At 39.0% G+C, this 17,549-nt stretch overlaps 1 protein-coding gene across 1 annotated transcript; it reads left to right on the top strand.

Annotated features, from left to right (window-relative positions):
- Window positions 1-13,536: 13,536 nt before the first annotated feature.
- Window positions 13,537-13,965, top strand: LOC110864193 (auxin-responsive protein SAUR21). Its single transcript, XM_022113233.2, has one exon. The coding sequence runs from the start codon at window positions 13,558-13,560 to the stop codon at window positions 13,855-13,857; it is 300 nt and encodes a 99-aa protein (XP_021968925.1). The 5' UTR covers window positions 13,537-13,557; the 3' UTR covers window positions 13,858-13,965.
- The last annotated feature ends 3,584 nt before the right edge of the window (window positions 13,966-17,549 follow it).

Here is a 17,549-nt window from a genome sequence, read left to right as displayed (position 1 = left end):
AATGCAACAGTTTCACCGGTGGTTCGTCCAATTCTTGTCAATCAAGAACCATCTTCGGTGAACAATAATACTCTCGATAATGAGGATTTTCACAATGCAACCGAATTAAACGAATCTTCAGAGGATGATGAATTTCTAGATGCAGATCAAGAAGCTCTAACAACAGCAGTTCATGGCACTTCAGAGGGTACTCCTCCAGTGGATGCCCCTAGAACAGCTGAAGCTACTGCATCATCCTCTTCGTCAATTCTGGGCATTGATTTAGTTGTTGATCTCAATTTCAACAATCTGGGTATAAATATTCCAGTTCCAGATAATCCAGAAACATGGATTCATAATACCAATCCTCAACAAAACATCATCGGAAATGTGCAAAGTGGCATTCAAACAAGAAACATGTTGCGAAACAACAACAATGCAGGCCTGTATGCAGCTATTCGAGAATCCGGGCAACAAAACGATTGGTCTTTCGCGTGTTATGTCTCACAGGAAGAGCCAAGAACTTGGAAAGAAGCCATGAAAGATAACTCTTGGGTTGAAGCAATGCAGGAAGAACTGCAACAATTCCAGAAGCTTGGTGTCTGGAAACTCGTAGAGAAACCTGCTGGTTACAAGAAGATTGGTACCCGTTGGGTTTTCAAATGCAAAAAGGATGACCGCGGAGTTGTTATCCGGAACAAAGCATGTTTAGTCGTTCAAGGTTTTCGTCAGATAGAAGGGATCGACTACAACGAAGTGTATGCACCTGTTGCACGTCTCAAAGCAATTCGAATCTTTCTAGCCTATGCGTCCTTCAAAGGATTCAAGGTTTATCAGATGGACGTGAAAAGTGCATTCTTACATGGTGTGGTTGAAGAAGAGGTGTACGTCGAACAGCCCTCAGGTTTTGAAGATCCTATCCATCCCGATCGGGTTTGGTTGCTCAACAAAGCTCTCTATGGTCTTCATCAAGCACCGCGAGCTTGGTACGCAACCTTATCAAACTATCTGCTGGAGAACGGTTTTCGAAGAGGTCTTATCGACTGTACTCTTTTCATCAAAGAACAAGATGGAGATCTTCTTCTGGTACAGGTATATGTTGATGATATTATTTTTGGTTCAACTAATGATGTCTTGTGTAGGAATTTCGAGCGCATTATGTAGGATAAATTCTTGATGAGTGCTATGGGGGAAATGACCTTCTTCTTGGGCCTACAAGTGCAACAAACTGAGTCTGGGATATTCATCCATCAGACTAAATATGTTGGTGACATCTTGAGCCGGTTCCAGATGTCTGATGCAACGCCCATTGGTACCCACTGCCACTAAATCAGGGAATTACTCCAGACTTGAAGGGTGAAGCTGTTAGTCCCTCATACTATCGCACAATGATCGGATCTCTTATGTACCTCACAGCATCAAGACCAGACATAATGTACCCAACATGCCTGCTTGCCAGATATCAAGTCAACCCGAAGGCCTCACATCTTGCAGCTGTAAAACGGATTTTTCGTTATTTGAAGGGTTACCTTGACACCGGTCTATGGTACCCTAGGGATAATAACTTTGACTTGATCGCATTCAGTGATTCTGATTTTGGTGGATGCAAAATCGACGGCAAATCCACAACGGCTGGATGTCAGCTTTTAGGAAATCGCCTAGTCACATGGCAGTGCAAGAAGCAGACATGCGTCGCTACATCAACATGCGAAGCTGAATACATTGCTGCCTCAAGTTGTTGCTCCCAAGTCCTTTGGATCCAGCAACAATTACGCGACTGCGGTTTTGAATTCCTAACTACTCCTATTTACGTTGATAATTCTGCTGCTTTACAGATCACTAGAAATCCGGTGCAGCACTCAAAGACCAAACACATCGAAATCAAATATCACTTCATACGTGATTGCTTTGAGAAAAGGCTAATCGATTTCGTTAAGGTCCACACCGATGACCAACGTGCCGACCTTTTTACCAAAGCATTTGACAAATCAAGATTTGACTTTTTATTATTGGTAAACGGCATTAAGGTCCAGCAAGAGTAAAACCAACATCGGAATATCATTTTTGTAAATACCTTTGTGTTTTAAATTTGTCTTAGTTTATTGATTTTAGGGGCATTAAATCCAAAAATTTGAAAATCCAAAAACATCGAAAAATTTCAAAAACACAAAAACAATAGAAAAACAAAAATGAGTTTCCTGGCAAGCAAAAGAGAAAATGATAGTACATCAGTGGTCTATCCAAACCTCTTTAAACCTTAAATGAAAAACGATAAGCAGCTCTATATAAGATGTATCGGTAGGCTCACAATCATTTTAAAGTGTGCAGGGTGATATAAACTTAAATCGACTGAAGACCAGGTGGGAACCATTCATTGGCATATGGTCTTAGTACCGAAATTTCGTTTGATAGATTGCCGAGGTTCTGAGATATTCGGTCTTTATGCTGCTTATCATCTGGGTATCATGGTTGTATCTTTTACCGAAAAATAACGGGGACGCAAGTCTAGATCTTCCATGATACTATACATACGTGTACATATTGCATACGACCTCAATAAGTGATCAACAATCACATGTCCATATCAAATAAGTGATAAAATATCACATTTATCCGGGAGTCAAGTTCGTCTCTCTGCTGTACGGAAGTACTGACCTGTTCACGGACTTGCTCCTGTGCCCTCATGCATATGAAAATCAAGTTCCTCATCAATAAGTGATTCTATCACATAGGGCTTGTTTTCAAATCAAAATAAGTGAGAATCTCACATCATATACGGTCAAACAGATGATAATCGGTATACTCACCGGTAAGATGAACCCTCGTGCATACCTTGATACGGGAATGTGTCGTGATGTGGATGAACACCGGTCGGTAAGTATAAATCATACCTTAACGTATCTCCTCGCCATGATTACATCTGATAAGTTGAGCTTAAGTGGACAACAATACCGATAATTGTTATAGGATGCTTATCTTAATGTTAACTAACTGAACAACAAGAGTGTTTTGGCATGACCATACACTGATATGATTCTCTTACCCTCGAAACTCGCAAAAAGAATGTCTGTATATATTTATTTACTGCTTTCAGTCTTTACATTTCAAATATTCAAAAAGACCAAAAAGAGTTTTGGTGTGTTTTAATATAAACTTTCTAAAAGCCAAAAAGATTTTATTTCTATTTTATTTTCGATCGTACGATGTTGGATCTCAAGTCTTCGTTACCTGAAACCTGAACGAAAACCGAATTGACTAAATCTTCATAAGCGGTCGAAATTTGCAAATTTTGAAAGTTAGAAACTAAAATTGATAAATTCATTAAACTTTCAAACTGTCGGACGGTGTTTGATTGTGACATGGTCATTCGTGTGTCATTTGTTTATATAAACTATATTCCAAGCAGTTGTTCTCATTACGCGTTTAGATTTCTTGCATGTACAGATTCTAAAGGCAAGGAGAACATGGTCGATGACAAGCTTCGGAATGAAGACACGACGTGAAGGCTCTCAAATGATGAAGATGATCGAGTTGCCGCTGACCATCATCAACACCACAAGGATCTCAAGCATTGAAGATCAAGTCATTCACGAGCATAACTCTAGGGGGAGCTTATGTTAAGGGGGAGTTTGTCAACACACTTCCTACATGATACGGGTAGTTTGTTGATACACTTTCTGCTTTCAAGACGTGAAGACTTTGAAGATCCTCCGACTTTGAAGACTTGAAAGGACGGAGTTTGTTGGTGCACTTGTGTCTGTACTTTGTCTGTATCTTGTCACGATATAAAACGATGTCCTTTGTTAGTCCTGTAAGTTTGACCAAGTCAACCATCCTCCTGGTTTGACTTGGCCAAACAGTTAGTACATGATCGTAACATCTCTGTGTCGAAGGATGGCTCATCGAAGGATAGTTTAGATCCTTCGATGAGCTCGAAAGATAAACCTTCGATGGATAATGATGGACCTCGATAGATCATCCTTCGAGGTATATGTAGATCCTTCGACAGGTTTAAGATCGATAGATGATCCTTCGATCAATCTATCTGATCCTTCGACCAGACGATCTGTGTTGGGTATATATACCCATGTAATGTGTTCACTTCATTAGAAGAAAGCAGGATACACTTCACAGAGAACACACACACACTTAGAGAGTTTGCAAAACAGATTTGTAGACATTGAGCTTGTAACCGAACCTTTCATACGTATTAATACAAGTGGTGTTAATCGGTGAATATTGTGTGTCTTGTGTTTGTGCTTGTTTCATCTCGGTTTGCACTCTAGCTTGGATTCCGCACTTGCTAGTGTGTTTAACATAACAAGGTTAAGGTTTGACCTCATCCTCCGAGGGACCTACATACCTAATCCAGATCCTGCCTTGTAAAAAGCATTGAAATAAAGGCAAGGTTACACGTGTACGAGTCCCGAACTTGTTAACAATACAGACTCAGTTTAAATGGTTCTCCTGTTTGAAATTTCTATTAATATAATTACGATGGTCAAGGAAAGAATTCCCACTATAGAGTCTTAAGTGTTCTTAAATGAGCTAGCTAGTGTTTGAGGTTCACACAAACACCTGACTCGAACAAAAAGGCAAGATAGATGTAATGGTGGCAGTCCAGAATTTGAGGTCAGCATAAACACTGAGCTTCAGAGATATTGAAGATAATAATCGCTAGCGCCCAAAAACTTAACCAAACTTCTTAAACCTCCACGTTACGATGTAACGAAGGCATTCTAGAGTTTTTACTCATCTTATGTGTTGATCAACGTGTGTGAGGCAGTCAATAAACAATTTTCAGGAGGCTCAGGTTCCTTGGAAACATAACTCCCTAAGAAACTAAGACTGTATATTTGCTACTTTCCATCAGCAATCTTGAATTAGAGGGTAATTTCCGTTTTGTTTTATATTTAAGCATCGATGTTAGTCGTTAAAGCTGTAGTTTAAACACTAGTTTGGATAACCAAGTCTAATGCAGATCACTAGGTGGGAGGACACAGTGTCCTACAAGTGATAATTGTTGACTCAATCATCAAGACAAAGCCATGTGACATTGGCCTTCTTCACTACTTATTGTACTCAAGGCCATATAATTATTCATGTTGTTCTCCTGTTTGGATTGTGATTGAATATCGATGTGTAGGTCCCGTTTTTCCGGTGGATCGATAACGTAAACCTATCCTTGTTTGTCAAGAACACGGTAACGGGTGCGGAATCCCCGTGACGGTGCAAACCAAACAAAGTGTAAGATAATAACACACGTAACCAAAAGATTCAATATCTATTGATTAGGGATGAGTACAACCCGAAAATATACAAACAATGTTTAGAGAGTTTCACTAAGTCTCACAGGTCTCTCATGTCCATGTTTCACACAGAAACTATGAGACCTATATATACTAGACACAGACACCCACTTGACGAAACACAAATAACCCGACGAAACAACTTTTGGGCCAAACATTGGGCCTGAAGAAGCCCTATGACGACGAAACAGGGACAGCCCAATACAAATTTGACGAAACACAATGTGTTTCGTCAAAGACTTAGATTGGCATGACTTTTTCACTTTATGACATCATCATGACATCACATGATGATGTCATGGCGATGTATCGTGCGGGAAATGTCACGGCTCTCCGTGCTTCGCGTGTCGAACTCTGGGCGCACGACGGAGGAATGTCGTGACATCGGGCTTGAGCCGGACCTAAACATGTCGAAACCAAGTCGAACCGAGCCGAGTCGCGTCCACAAAAAGTGTATCAACAAACTCCCCCTTGGACGCTACTCGTGATGGTTCGTCTTCTGTAATTGTTCGTCTTCTGTGTCTTTCATGTCGGAGGATCTTCAAAGTCCTCACGCGGAGTAAGAAGAAAGTGTATCAACAAACTCCCCATTCCATTTAGGAAGTGTGTTAACAAACTCCCCCTTAGAATGAACTCTCCATTGAGTCATGCTGGTGAATCTTTTGATCTTCAATTCTACAGATCCTTGTGGTGTTGATGAAGGGTCATCGGAAACTCGATCATCTTTATCCTTTGAGTGCATCTATGTTGTGTCTTCATTCCAAAGCTTGTTATCGAACATGTTCTCCTCGCCTTTAGCATCTGCACATGCAAGAAATCTAAACGCATAATGAGAACACCCGCTTGGAATATAGTTTCCATAAACAAACGACACATGTGTGACCATATCTCAATCAAACACCGACCGACAACAGTTTGACAGTTTAGAAAATGATCAATTTTAATCCTTTAACTTTCAAAACTTGTTAACTTCGACCATTTATAAAGATGGAATTGTTTTCCGGCTTACAATCAGGATTTTGGGTAGGATAGACTCGAGTTCCAATATCGGTCAATCAAAAATAAACTAAAACCAAAATCTTTTTGGATTTTAGAAAGTTTATATTAAAACACACCAAAAATCTTTTTGGTATTTCATTTTTCAAATGTAAAGACGGAAAACAAAAAATAAATATATATAAAGATGCAGAAACTGAATATAGTAAATAAATATTTACAGACATTCTTTTTGCGAGTTTCGAGGGTAAGAGAATCATATCAGTGTATGGTCATGTCAAAACGCTCTTGTTGTTCTTTTATCTAACATTTAGAAAAGCATCCTATAACGATTATCGGTATTGTTGTCCACATAAGCTCAACTTATCAGATGTAATCATGGCGAGGGGATACGTTAAGTGTATGATATATACTTACCGACCGGTGTTCATCCACACACGACACATTCCCGTATCAAGGTATGCACGAGGATTCATCTTACCGGTGAGTATACCAATTATCATCTGTTTGACCGTATATGATGTGAGATTCTTACTTATTTTGATTTGAAAACCAAGCCCTATGTGATAGAATCACTTATTGATGAGGAACTTGATTTTCGATGCATGAGGGCACAGGAGCAAGTCCGTGAACAGGTCAGTACTTTCGTACAGCAGAGAGACGAACTTGACTCCCGGATAAATGTGATATTTTATCACTTATTTGTTGGACATGTGATTGTTGATCACTTATTGAGGTCGAATGCAATATGTACACGTATGTATAGTATCATGGAAGATCTAGACTTGCGTCCCCGTTATTTTTCGGTAAAAGATACAACCATGATACCCAGATGATAAGCAGCATAAAGACCGAATATCTCAGAACCTCGGCAATCTCTCAAACGAAATTTCGGTACTAAGACCATATGCCAATGAATGGTTCCCACTTGGTCTTCAGTCGATTTAGGTTTATATCACCCTGCACACTTTAAAATGATTGTGAGCCTACCGATACATCTTATATAGAGCTGCTTATCGTTTTTCATTTAAGGTTTAAAGAGGCTTGGACAGACCACTGATGTACTATCATTTTCTCTTTTTCTCGCCAGGAAACTCATTTTTGTTTTTCTATTGTTTTTGTGTTTTTAAATTTTTCGATGTTTTTGGATTTTCAATTTTTGGATTTACTCCCCCTATAATCAACAAACTATGATAAATTAAGAAAACACAAACAAATATTTACAAAAACGATTTCCCGATGTGGGTTAACTCGTGTTTTACCTCAATGTCGTTTACCAAAATTAAGTTTTAATCAGAAAAGATTTATCGAATTTTGGAAAAATCAGTTGGCACGTCGGTAAGCGGTGCGGACCATGACAACATTGACGAGTTTCAATTTGAAACAACCACGTGTGAGGTGATATTCGAGATCAACGTGTCAGGCCAAAGAGTGTTGTATGAGATGATAATAATTCATAAAGCAACTTAAACATCGACAAGTATAGGAGAGATTAGAAATTTAAAACCGTATCCCGCAACTGCTCCGTGCATTGCAAGGAATCTGAGTGCTCTCCCAAACTGGATATCCACCCAGTGAGGATTTCAAAGGTGGAATTTGTAGCTACTGAGAAATCTCTTCACAGCAATAAGATCATAAACCTCCAGGTCCGGCTGGTCTTCCACATTGCACCAGCGAAGGTCTTTGTCTTTCTCTTGAGAAGTAGTGTGCGGTTGTTCAATCCATGCCAAGGCATCCGCACACCTGGTTGGTTTGTTCAACGAACACATTTTCTTCAATCACACCGCGACGAAACTTACACTGCACGTTCATTTTGTCAATTGTGAACTTCAGACGTGCTGCTAGTGCGTACATTTTGATTTGAATCTATCCTGGGGACCCGATCAAAGCCATTAACAATCAAACTTTGGAATGATTTTCATTTTGTCGAAGCTTTTCAGTCTCTTCAACAGACAACTCTGTTTCCCTTTTCTTTTTCTCTCCATCAAAGGCAACAATTTCTTTTGTCGCCTATCTTGTGCAAGGACATTCCACTATCAATAATCCTATGACTATCGATAGTTCCTCCGGGAACTTCCTGCAGAGATTAGATGGAGAGGGGGACCCAAGCCTTCATAGACTTGGGTTGCCCCTGAGAATCAAGAAATGTAATTTCAACTTCCTGATGATTTTCAAACACAGCACCTCCCCCTGAAACTTTATCCATTTTAGGTCTCCAAGCTTGTTTCCCTTGACCAGATTGTGTATTATGTACAATTTCTGGTTTTAATGGTTGTGACAAACTAGGTTTCCTTTTAACAGTTTCCGGTTTTAAAGCCTTTTCGATCACCTTTACATTTTTACGTCGTTGTTTTGTTTCTTCTTCTTTAATAGTGCGTTTATCATGTTTTGGAGAAACAGGACGACGTTGTGAGTGACCTTGTTCAGAGGGGGCTCTTTCAACAAAATTTGGTTTGGGCGAATTTGTGCAGTCTTTAATGATGTGCCCAAACTTCCCACATTTGAAACACATTCTCCTTTAAACAAACTTAGGAGAATTTGATCGACTGGCAGATGTCGAACCTGTAGAACCTGAGGTACTTGCTCTTTCATCACACCCATTTGTATGTTGAGTGTAATTGTTTTGACTGTTATGTTTTAAAATCTTGACTTGTTGTACAAAATCGGTGTTTGGTTTGTTTTCAATAGTCTCAATTTTATCTGTACCCTTTGATGCTACAAATTTGACATTACTGTTTTTCTTCTGATAACGAGCTCCTTTTGTTTCAAATTTTGATTTGGAAATGTTAGGCCTTTGAGCTCGTTGAACTGGTTGTTTTCCCTTAGAAGCAATAGGTTGTTGATTTGTCAGTGATTTCTGTTTTCCAAATTATTTTCTGATTTCAGCTTTTGGAATTGGGTCACATTGAGTTACAGTGACTCCTGGAATTGTCTTTCCCAAAAATTTATTCGTGTTGTCTTCAAAAACTTTATCAATCAAAGATGGATTGACATTTTTAATTGGAAAATCATTGTCCGAATAAATTTTAGCATCACCGACCAAAGTATACAACACGTTATGGCTCTTAACAGCAAACACACATTCCTTGTCATCTTTGACATCCTTGACGGGATCTATCACTTGCTTGGCAACAGGTTGCACGGCAGGAGTAGGAGGATCACAAAGAATATGATTCTCAATTGGAATTTCTACTCCTTTTGTCTCATCAAGTGATTCATCCTGGTCATTCACATCTGATTCATCATCTGAAGAATCATAGTCCTCGATGGTTGGAGGACTTTGATTTGAAGCACATGATGACTTTTCTTTGTTATCAGATGAGCCCTCCGATGAATTGTCCGGTTTGAACCCTAGGCCAGTAGTAACTTCCTTATAATCAAGAGGCACACTGGGTTCATATCGAGGCATATCATCTTCATCGGGAATTTTGGTATAGTTGTGTCTCAAAGGAGGTGGACACGCCTTATACCCTATGCCTTTCACATTACCTTTCAGTTTTTGAACGTCTATGATGTGATCGAGCACAAATCGGGAGTTAGAATAACTCTCCAACTTTTGCTTGAGAGCATCATGCTCGCATTTGGCAATGGCTAACTCCTTTTTCGTTTCCTCAACAAGGTTAATATAATCGTTAATACTAACTTGTTTATGATAAACAACTTTGTTCAACTCGGAAACACTTTTCTTTAGGGTTTCAATTACAGATTTAAAATCCTTTTCGTTTCGAGTTAACGCCATGTTTGCCTCTTTGCACTTGGACAGTTCAATAACCAAACTTTGATTGTGTACGAACCGTTTCAGATTCACGTTTCAATTCAGCACATTTAAGTTTCATATCGGCACAATCACTACATATGCTAGGAGTTTTAGATTGTACCTGACTTGTAGAAGCTGTGACATTAGCCACAAAGGTAATCTGAGAAGAGAAAGATCCATCTTCAGTGAGAATCTTCTCCATTTCTTTCGATGTAGCATCAGCTTTCTTGATCAAGTCAGATTTTTGACCTTTTGTCTCCTTGGCATCATCCGATAAATTATTAGCTTCAGAATCAGTTCTTTCATTCAAATTCGATTCTTCATCCGAACTGCCACTATATCTTGAACTTTCATCATTTCCCGAAGATTCACCATCATTGACATTCTTGACAATTTCAACGTAAAACGCAGTTCTTGTTTGATCACCGTTTCCCAACTGTATGGCCGGACCACAATCGACACTTGGATCGAATTGAGGTTGTGTTGTGGAACTTGAGGTTGAGGTTGTGCTTGAGGTTGGGGTTGAGATCGCGAAAGATGAGCACTTTGATTGAACTGTGGAAACGGAGATGAGCTTGTATTTGATACAAACGCCGTTTGAAGCTTCGGTTGCTGAATGGAACTAGAACTAGCTGAAGGACCAAAAACCCGGCAAATACATTTCTGTGTTTTGAGTAGGTGTAATCCTTTTAGCTTTCCGAATTTCCTCTTCGTTCTTGTGCTCCAACTTCTGAATGAATTCATAGATATTAACATTGACAGCATCTAGAACGCCCGTATGCTTTAAAAGCTCAATGAATGGGCTCCACTTTGGAGGTAGAGCATCAGCAAACCGTGCTACCATTTCCTGTTGAGATGCAAGAACACCAAAATAATGCATTTCACACATCAAATGATAATAACGAGTAGTTATATCATTTAGGGTTTCATTCTCTAAGAAATGAAATGATTGAAACTTCTTCTTCAACAGATCATGACGTGTCTTTTTAGTAGCTGCATATCCTTCTCCTCTCGCTACCACAAGATTCTGTATGTTTTGATTTTGATTCGACAACAAAGCCCATTGACTTACACTTATGGATGGTTGAGGAAACATATTTCTTGCCCACGCGGCTGCGGAAATTTGATCTTGACCTGGTTGTGGGTCCATACTCCAATCCCACGGACTTGTGCAACTCATGATTGGTGTATAGAAGTGAAAAATCTGATCAAGTACTTGAAATCACAGTGTTAAACCACTTTTGCAAACCTTCTGTTTAAGAAAAACTGAACAAGCTCGACGAAACCCAAATTTGCTGTTAATGTCGACGAAACTTCCTTGATGATTTTTTTTTTTTAATGTCGACGAAACAAGGGTTGATCACAAATGACGACGAAACTGATTTGAATTTTGTAGAACGACGAAACTCTAATGATTATCCTTGACTTTCAATGCAAAATCAAATGCAAACTGTTATGCCACATGCACTAATCAATATGTTCGACAACTATTAGATGAAACTAAATCTTATTGACCTCTTCAATTATAATTGCAAGTCTCAATGTACATGATGACCCATTTTTTTAATTAATTGTGAGAATCTTGAACCTCTTTTATAAAATAAAAAAAAAAAAAGTGTCATGTGAATGCTATGAGTAAGTGGCCGGCAACATTATGTTGATATTTGATTCTATTGGGCCGACACTCTTGAACACTTTATGGGTTGGTGCAATTGATTTGAAGAGTTCACGTGATGTTAAATGGAGCCTGACACAACTTTGGTGAAACTTCTTTGAGAATAAATGACGAAACCCCCCCCCCCCCCCCCTTTTTTTTAATTTAAACTTTGTTTTTTTTTTATAAACAAAACAACCCACTAAGTAATAAACTAAAGTCAACGAAACCGAAGATTTGAGCTGGTCGACGAAACAAGGGAAATTATTTTCTTTTGGGCCTTAACGAAACAAGCCCAAGTGTTTGGCGAAAAAGAATTTGGACTTTTGACGAAACGGAATTGATTAAGGGCTTTGACGAAACAAAAATTGATGAAACACAAGTCTGTTTCGTCGAGTATATTTGGCGAAATGGATTTGTGTTTCGTTGAAGATGTGTTTGGTCAAAAATAGTGTCAGAGGGTTGGTAGACTTTTCAATCCTTATCCTATTCTGACATAGCAGAGACTCCTTTCGGCTAAGGACATGATGCTTTCACCAAACAAGTATGGCTTTGTATTATTTTAATCAAATAACATTTCCCAACATACAAACAACTTTCAAGTTAATCTTTTAAGGATCAAAAAGTGTGTTTATGAATAACAACTTGAAGATTGTATGAATATATGAAGAACACAGTGAAACACTTTGAATTTTCCGGTAAAAACTATGTGTTTTCCGGTGACCCGAGACTTTCCGAACACGCGATTTTGGTAAAATGTTTAATGAAAACCCATAACTAACATGTGAACACGAAAAATAACAAGGTTTTTAACCAAACACAAAGCAAAACAACAAGACTTCACCGGATTTAAAATGTTTTTACAGAAAAATATGAATTTTAAAAACCCGAAAAACACCAAGAACACTTCGGTTTTAACAAGGAGAAGAGCCAAGGCTCTGATACCAATTGTAGGTCCCGTTTTTCCGGTGGATCGATAACGTAAACCTATCCTTGTTTATCAAGAACACGGTAACGGGTGCGGAATCCCCGTGACGGTGCAAACCAAACAAAGTGTAAGATAATAACACACGTATCCAAAAGATTCAATATCTATTGATTAGGGATGAGTACAACCCGAAACATATACAAACAATGTTTAGAGAGTTTCACTAAGTCTCACAAGTCTCTCATGTCCAAGTTTCACACAGAAACTATAAACTATGAGACCTATATATACTAGACACAGACACCCACTTGACGAAACACAAATAACCCGACCAAACAACTTTTGGGCCAAACATTGGGCCTGAACAAGCCCTACAGACGACGAAACAGGGACAGCCCAATACAAATTTGACAAAACACAATGTGTTTCGTCAAAGACTTAGATTGGCATGACTTTTTCACTTTATGACATCATCATGACATCACATGATGATGTCATGGCGATGTATCGTGCGGGAAATGTCGCGGCTCTCCGTGCTTCGAGTGTCGAACTCTGGGGCGCACGACGGAGGAATGTCGTGACGTCGGGCTTGAGCCGGACCTAAACATGTCGAAACCAAGTCGAACCGAGCCGAGTCGAACCGAGCCGAGTCGCCTCCACAAAAAGTGTGTCAACACGATGTCCACAAATTCTTTATAATTTTATTTTCAAGATACAAGACCATGTGTGTTTGTTTTATGGTCCATGTGCCCCTGTCTATTATGTACCTCATTATATCTTCATGGTATATATATATATATCATTCAACATGCACAATACACCCACATCTTCCTATAAAATCATCTACAATATCACCCAACCAGAAGCAATACCTTGATTTTGTTTTCCATAACAAACAATTTCAAGTGAAACAGACTCACACTATCTTGAAAATATGGCCATCCGTATGCCTCGTATCATTCAAGCAAGAAAAATTCTGAGGCGGTCATTATCTAATGGAAGCAGAACTCCAACATATACGGACATCCCAAAAGGCTATTTTGCAATTTATGTTGGGGAACAAGAGAAGAAGCGGCACATGGTCCCGGTATCACTATTAAGCGAGCCTTTGTTTCAGGACTTACTGCATCAGGCGGAGGAAGAGTTTGGGTACAACCACCCGATGGGCGCGCTCACAATTCCATGTAGTGAAGACGTATTCACGGATCTTGCTTCTCGTTTGGGAGCGTTCTGACATGTATACGTTTGTCTTTATAACCGCAGTTTTGTAAACAGCTAACAATTAGGAACACTTTATAGATAGATGTAAATAGAGAATTGTTCCAGTTGAATGAAATTTAACTTGGATGTATTTTTTGAGTTGAAGGAATCTTAACTTTTTTTAATTGCTGGTTTTCTTAAAAATACAAAGCTTGTGATCAGCTAGAGATAAAGGAAAACAAGTGGATACTTACAAAGAGAATTACGTTTCTTATTTTGTCACTCAAACTGACAGTGCACTCAATCAACTAATTTTTACACCAGGAAGAGACATCCATTATGTAGGTCCCTCGGAGGATGAGGTCAAACCTTAACCTTGTTATGTTAAACACACTAGCAAGTGCGGAATCCAAGCTAGAGTGCAAACCGAGATGAAACAAGCACAAACACAAGACACACAATATTCACCGATTAACACCACTTGTATTAATACGTATGAAAGGTTCGGTTACAAGCTCAATGTCTACAAATCTGTTTTGCAAACTCTCTAAGTGTGTGTGTGTTCTCTGTGAAGTGTCTCTCCTAGTGTCTCTCTATCTCTCGTGTCTCTAAGAGAAGTGAACACATTACATGGGTATATATACCCAACACAGATCATCTGGTCGAAGGATCAGATAGATTGATCGAAGGATCATCTATCGATCTAAAACCTGTCGAAGGATCTACATATACCTCGAAGGATGATCTATCGAGGTCCATCAACATCCATCGAAGGTTTATCTTATGAGCTCATCGAAGGATCTAAACTATCCTTCGATGACTCATCCTTCGACACAGACATATTACAATTATGTACCAACTGTTTGTCCAAGTCAAACCAGGAGGATGGTTGACTTCGTCAAACTTACAGGACTAACAATGGACATCGTTTTATATCAGACAAAATACAGACAAAGTACAGACACAAGTGCACCAACAAACTCCCCCTTGGCTGTAGCTTTGTCTCGATCTTCGTGTCTTCAAGTCTTTGACGTCCTTTCAAGTCTTCAATGTCGGAGGATCTTCAAAGTCTTCACGTCTTGAAAGCAGAGAGTGTATCAACAAACTCCCTGTTTCATGTAGGAAGTGTGTTGACAAACTCCCCCTTAACATAAGCTCCCCCTTGAGTTATGCTCGTGAATGACTTGATCTTTATAGCTTGAGATCCTTGTGGTGTTGATGATGGTCAGCGGCAACTCGATCATCTTCATCTTTTGAGTGCCTTCACGTCGTGTCTTCATTCCGAAGCTTGTCATCGACTATGTTCTCCTTGCCTTTAGAATCTGCACATGCAAGAAATCTAAACGCATAATGAGAACAACTGCTTGGAATATAGTTTATATAAACAAATGACACACGAATGACCATGTCACAATCAAACACCGTCCGACAGTTTGAAAGTTTAACAAATTTATCAATTTTAGTTTCTAACTTTAAAAACTTGCAAATTTCGACCGCTTATGAAGATTTAGTCAATTCAGTTTTCGTTCAGGTTTGAGGTAACGAAGACTCGAGATCCAACATCGTACGATCGAAAATAAAATAGAAATAAAATCTTTTTGGCTTTTATAAAGTTTATATTAAAACACACCTAAAATCTTTTTGGTATTTTTGAATTTTTCAAATGTAAAGACTGAAAGCAGGAAATAAATATATACAGACATTCTTTTTGCGAGTTTCGAGGGTAAGAGAATCATATCAGTGTACGGTCATGCCAAAACGCTCTTGTTGTTCAGTTATTTCACATTAAGATAAGCATCCTATAACAATTATCGGTATTGTTGTCCACTTAAGCTCAACTTATCAGATGTAATCGTGGCGAGGGGATACGTTAAGGTATGATTTATACTTACCGACCGGTGTTCATTCACATCACGACACATTCCCGTATCAAGGTATGCATGAGGGTTCATCTTACCGGTGAGTATACCAATTATCATCTGTTTGACCGTATATGATGTGAGATTCTCACTTATTTTGATTTGAAAACAAGCCCTATGTAATAGAATCACTTATTTATGAGGAACTTGATTTTCATATGCATGAGGGCACAGGAGCAAGTCCGTGAACAGGTCAGTACTTCCGTACAGCAGAGAGACGAACTTGACTCCCGGAAAAATGTGATATTATATCACTTATTTGATATGGACATGTGATTGTTGATCACTTATTGAGGTCGAATGCAGTATGTACACGTATGTATAGTATCATGGAAGATCTAGACTTGCGTCCCCGTTATTTTTCGATAAAAGATACAACCATGATACCCAGATGATAAGCAGCATAAAGACCAAATATCTCAGAACCTCGGCAATCTATCAAACGAAATTTCGGTACTAAGACCATATGCCAATGAATGGTTCCCACCTGGTCTTCAGTCGATTTAAGTTTATATCACCCTGCACACTTTAAAATGATTGTGAGCCTACCGATACATCTTATATAGAGCTGCTTATCGTTTTTAAGTTTACGTTTAAAGAGGTTTGGACAGACCACTGATGTACTATCATTTTCTCTATTGCTCGCCAGGAAACTCATTTTTTTTTCTATTGTTTTTGTGTTTTTGAAATTTTTCGATGTTTTTGGATTTTCAGATTTTGGATTTACTCCCCCTAAAATCAATAAACTAAGATAAAATTTAAAAGACACAAAGATATATTTACAAAAATGATTTTCCGATGTTGGTTTTACTCTTGCTTGACCTTAATGCCGTTTACCAATAATAAAAAGTCAAATCTTGATTTGTCAAATGCTTTGGTAAAAAGGTCGGCACGTTGGTCATCGGTGTGGACCTTAACAACATCGATTAGCCTTTTCTCAAAGCAATCACGTATGAAGTGATATTTGATTTCGATGTGTTTGGTCTTTGAGTGCTGCACAAGATTTCTAGTGATCTGTAATGCAGCAGAATTATCAACGTAAATAGGAGTAGTTAGGAATTCAAAACCGTAGTCGCGTAATTGTTGTTGGATCCAAAGAACTTGGGAGCAACAACTTGAGGCAGCAATATATTCAGCTTCGCATGTTGATGTAGCGACGCACGTCTGCTTCTTGCACTGCCATGTGACTAGGCGATTTCCTAAAAACTGACATCCAGCCGTTGTGGATTTGCCGTCGATTTTGCATCCGCCAAAATCAGATTCACTGAATGCGATCAAGTCAAAGTTATTATCCCTAGGGTACCATAGACCGGTGTCAGGGTAACCCTTCAAATAACGAAAAATCCTTTTTACAGCTGCAAGATGTGAGGCCTTCGGGTTGACTTGATATCTGGCAAGCAGGCACGTTGGGTACATTATGTCTGGTCTTGATGCTGTGAGGTACATAAGAGATCCGATCATTGCGCGATAGTATGAGGGACTAACAGCTTCACCCTTCAAGTCTGGAGTAATTCCGTGATTTAGTGGCAGTGGGGTACCAATGGGCGTTGCATCATACATCTGAAACCGGCTCAAGATGTCACCAACATATTTAGTCTGATGAATGAATATCCCAGACTCAGTTTGTTGCACTTGTAGGCCCAAGAAGAAGGTCATTTCCCCCATAGCACTCATCTCGAATTTATCCTGCATAATGCGCTCGAAATTCCTACACAAGACATCATTAGTAGAACCAAAAATAATATCATCAACGTATACCTGTACCAGAAGAAGATCTCCATCTTGTTCTTTGATGAAAAGAGTACAG

This window comes from Helianthus annuus, chromosome 6 (assembly GCF_002127325.2).
Source record: "Helianthus annuus cultivar XRQ/B chromosome 6, HanXRQr2.0-SUNRISE, whole genome shotgun sequence".
In the NCBI taxonomy this organism is placed as follows: domain Eukaryota; kingdom Viridiplantae; phylum Streptophyta; class Magnoliopsida; order Asterales; family Asteraceae; genus Helianthus; species Helianthus annuus.
Note: the sequence above shows the minus strand (reverse complement) of the source record. Positions and strands in the feature narration are given on the sequence as shown.